This window comes from Brachionichthys hirsutus, chromosome 3, assembly GCF_040956055.1.
Source record: "Brachionichthys hirsutus isolate HB-005 chromosome 3, CSIRO-AGI_Bhir_v1, whole genome shotgun sequence".
NCBI classification, from domain to species: domain Eukaryota; kingdom Metazoa; phylum Chordata; class Actinopteri; order Lophiiformes; family Brachionichthyidae; genus Brachionichthys; species Brachionichthys hirsutus.
This window is the reverse complement of record NC_090899.1, coordinates 8,218,995-8,223,238: the sequence shown is the minus strand read 5'-3', so window position 1 is coordinate 8,223,238 and position 4,244 is coordinate 8,218,995. Positions and strand designations below refer to the sequence as shown.

General features: G+C 41.5%; 1 protein-coding gene across 1 annotated transcript; it reads right to left on the bottom strand.

The window, feature by feature from the left end:
- zbtb32 (zinc finger and BTB domain containing 32) lies at positions 1 to 4,030 on the bottom strand. Its single transcript, XM_068756125.1, has 4 exons — positions 3,027 to 4,030; positions 2,179 to 2,270; positions 519 to 683; positions 1 to 230 (listed from the first exon to the last, which is right to left on the bottom strand). The coding sequence occupies exons 1-4, from the start codon at positions 4,028 to 4,030 to the stop codon at positions 1 to 3; spliced, it is 1,491 nt and encodes a 496-aa protein (XP_068612226.1).
- Positions 4,031 to 4,244: the final 214 nt, after the last annotated feature.

Genomic DNA, 4,244 nt, shown 5'->3' with positions numbered 1-4,244 from the left:
TCAGACGTGTGACTTGTACAAGTAGGTGCTGTTGATGCTCCAGTTCTGGGGGAAGTCCTGCAACGCGTGGCTCTTGACGTGCCTCTGCATGGCGACCAGGCTGCTGCAGAACTCCAGACAAAGTGTGCACTGGTAGGGAGAGGCCCCACCGTGAGTCCGCAGGTGCTTGATCATGGCTGAATAGTCCCGTGAGCGCTGACCACACAAACGACACTCGAAGGGTTTCTCTCCTTGAAACAGAGGATGGGGTAGATAGGAAGGAAGACATTTGAGGGGCACAAGAGCTGTTCTTACCTGAGAGGCAGTCTCAGACTTTAGACTTCAATGAGATTGATTTAATTGAATATTGGAATTCCATTTGGGATTATTTAGAGTCACGGATTCAGGAAGAGTCAAGGCGTGAGTGGCTTTACCGACTAAGAGTTCTTAAAAACATACCAATAATTTCTATTCAGAATTCTTTCTGTCAATCCATAAATACTCCGATGGAGCAGACTCACAGGACGTAGCGTGCTTACCTGTGTGAACCCGAAGGTGTGTGTCCAGTTGGTGTTTCAGACTGAACCTCTTTGGACAGTGTTGACACTGGTAGGGTTTACCCCCCCTGTGTTCTTGCTGATAGCTTTTTGGTTTACGCTGTGCGCCATCGCTTCCACTGAACTGACACCCTGCACAGGCCTCACCTGCGCAAAACAACATGCATGCAAAAACAGGTGAAGGTGTGAACTTGCGGTGGGCCGAGTGGCCTGACTGTTCAGAAAAAATATATACCATTTTACATTTCAAAGACATCATGGTCCAATTCCTGGAACAGGCAATGTGTTACAGAGAAAGATATGAAACATGTTCAATCGTGATCTCGGCTATTTGCAAAGTATGAGTTAAATCTTGAATTTTTCAGAATGTGGGTCTTAAAATCACGTTTGAGCTGCTGTGATTAATTAACTGGGTAATCAAATCAAACCAACCAAATGTGTTCATCAAATTATTTGGTGACAGATTGATCAGTGAAGACCATAGTTCTGGCTTTTCTAGTGCTTTTCTGTTTTATATTATTGTATTTTGGGGATTTTCACTGGTTTGGTGAGGATAAAACAACATTTGATGGAGTTCAGTAATTCACTTTATCGACAAAAGTATTATATTAAATGAATTGGGAAACTATTCGGAATTAATAATAACACCAAGGTATTCGTTCCGATTATGAGACTCACTAACAGTTTTTGACATCTCACCGGTAAATAAAAGCAAACAACCTGTTTGACAGGCTTTAGAATACCTGTACTAAGTCAAATACACATACTTCTTATTACCTTTCAGTATATGTTTTGGTCTGCACTGGTTTTTATGTTTTACAAACTCGTCACACGTCTTTAACTTCACCTCATGTTTACAAATGTGTGAGGTTTAGGCAGCTCGTCTAAAACCTCATCATTTTTAGGTTTTCAGCAGTGAAAACTTGAACTTCTTTGTATAGACAGGATGCTGAAATAAGAGGTGTTGGTTGTTCAGGAAAAAAAAGAAAAGAAAAATCAACCACAGCTTTTGCGTGCTCACCCCTCCAAATACTACCCACTGAGACTTGGTATTGTATATGTTTCCTGTCCATTAATTATCATCAGGTCTTCCTTTAAAACACTGAATGCAAAACGCTTTTATATCCATTTCCTTATTATACAGAAAAAAAAATCCTTAAATGAATGCCCAAATGCTCTTATACTCATTTAAGTTCTAAAAAAAATCTATATTCTCACAAATTAAAGGTATTCTGCATCTTTCAGACAGTTATCAGTGTGGATTTACCCTCTTATCTTCCACTAAGCAGAAAAATATGTCTAAACTTTTACAAGGCAAACTAACACACACACACACAATAATTTGCATTCATGTCACAGTACATACTGTACTGCATGTATAGCTATATCTAGTAACCACAGTACTAATCCTGCTGCACCATTTTCACAAAACCACAACTCTTTTTTTTTAATCACTTTCCATTGCATAGCTGCAGAGAGTCAGGTGAGATTAGAGGTCATGCAAAGAACTTTCTTCCTGTCACGTCACATCATGTTGGGTCTGCTTCTACCTTGATCTTACTGTATACTTGTAATATGATTATTGTCGAATGTGTAAAGCAACAGTAACAGGAGCGAGGCATGGTCTGTTGTATTATATTACCTGAAGGCGTGGAGGCCGAGTCCTGCAGCACTGGATCATCGAGGAGCCTTGTACTGGTGTGTTGTGCTATGCTGGCTGCAGGTCCGTTATGGCTGATGCAGAAAATACTATTTATGATGATGATGATGATGATGATTATTATTACACTTCACTGGAGAAATATAGAATAAACAAGGCTCCCATATATATCTCAGTCATTCATCCTTTCATTCCTCTCCATTATCAACACAAGACATTTATTGTGCTTTTTAGATTTTCTTTTGAGCACATTTTCAAATAAAAAGGAAGGTGCAGTATACTGAAGTGACGCTAAAGAATAGCTAATTCTTTCCATTTTGACAGCATGTTTTCCCAATTGTTTGTGGTACGGATTTCTAAAGACTGAAACTTGATTTCAGTGGGTTGAACAACTTGTATGGAGGTGGGGATAAATTTAGGGGCCTCCCCTCAACACACTGTGAGGCTACATTACGAGCAACACGTTACAATATGCATAGGTAAGACAAAATGAGGAAAATCACCCAAAAATCAAAGGCGAGTGGTTTGTGCAAAATGTATATTAGTAGTAATACTTTATCTGGTGTGAAAACAAGAGTTTAATTATAAACAACAAAGAATGTTTGATTGACTCTCGCTGACAGGCAAGGGTTAATAGATGTTCTAATTGGAAAGTGCAGGAGGCTTGATCGCACACTTTTACCCCAACAGCAATGAGTCAGGTGGCTGTAGCTGTCGCAAGGGAACAACTGAGCGAATTAGAGTGCTCTAAATGAGTCTGTGAGGAAAAATAAGGAGACAATGACTGAAAATAAGATGCACATTTCCAAATTCATGTCTGACTGACTTACCTCCGCTCACTGGTCTGAACAGTCTCATTAAAGGGCGTCTGACTTTTTCTTTTTCTTTTTAGCAGGCCTTGATTTATTATACTCCCCATCCTGGTGGATCCAACATAAAGGTTTTGTTCATGACCTGGATGAAAGCCGGAGTAGGCTATTACAGAGCTCTGAAAATGCGAGCCAAGTAGGGGCAGCATGTGGGAGGACGCGAGGGGGAATGGGTATGCTACAGACTGGGGAAGGGGCTGAACGGGCTGAGCTGCAACTAAGCTTGAATAGTTCTCTGCTATCCGCCTCAGGGTGCTCACAGAGTTCCACATGTTGGGGAAAGCCCAGGGAGAAGAGGACGATCCGCTGCTAACAGGCCTGGTAATAACACTTTCTCTGTTGTACACTGTTGCTGAAACAGGAGGGGGTCTGGATTTATTTTTTGTGGATGGTGGACTGGTGAAATGGTTCTTCAATGGACCAGTGGGTGAAATGCTTTCCATGACAATGCCGTCGCATGCCTCATCCGATGTGAGAGAATTCTCCCACTCCAGTGCTCGACTCTCTTTTTGCTTTTCTTCTGTCTTCTGATTTTTACTTTCTGTCTCTTTTTTGATATTTATGATTTCTCTAATTTTGCTCTCCTGTCTGACTTTGCAATGGATATTGTCGAGATGCTTCCGGCACTGGTCCTCTAGCGGCTGCATCTCCAACAGCTGAGCAGCTCTCAGTAGCAGATGCAGGTCATCCACCGGCACCTCCAGAGTCTGTGTGTAGGTGAAGTCCAGAACCTGCTGGAAGGTGTGTGGTGAAAAATAATCCAACTTGCAGTGAACCGGGTTGCCTATGTCTCCCAGAGCTAGCCTCTGTGCTAGCCTTCTGCTGGCACAAGACAGTACTAGCCGATGAGCCCTGAAGGTTTGACTCTTTACAGAGATTATAGCATCACAAAGCGTTCCTGAGTGACGTAGGGCGTCCGCCTGCTGCAGGAAGTGGAAGTACTGGGGGTTGTTGATTCGGATCATTTCTGAAGTTTGCAGAAATAAAATCTACATCTGAGAAGAGACAATCAAAAGAATTCAAATAAATCAATGAGGTGACCCCATTTGATTAAACCCACACTGTTCTTATTATTTTCATCAGTTAGAGATGCGGGACATTTCTGCTAGAAATTATAGAACAAGCCGAAGTGATATCATTCTTTTTTTTATTTGTTTATATTGTGGCGAGGTGACAAAA

What these genes read in the sequence shown, in the direction of transcription:
- zbtb32 (XM_068756125.1), bottom strand. Translation starts at nt 4,030, where the DNA reads ATGATCCGAATCAACAACCCCCAGTACTTCCACTTCCTGCAGCAGGCG. An exon ending in GTTCAGACCAGTGAGCGGAG is followed by an intron (nt 2,271 to 3,026) that starts GTAAGTCAGTCA and finishes TTTCTGCATCAG; the next exon opens with CCATAACGGACCTGCAGCCA. An exon ending in ACACCTTCGGGTTCACACAG is followed by an intron (nt 231 to 518) that starts GTAAGCACGCTA and finishes CTCTGTTTCAAG; the next exon opens with GAGAGAAACCCTTCGAGTGT.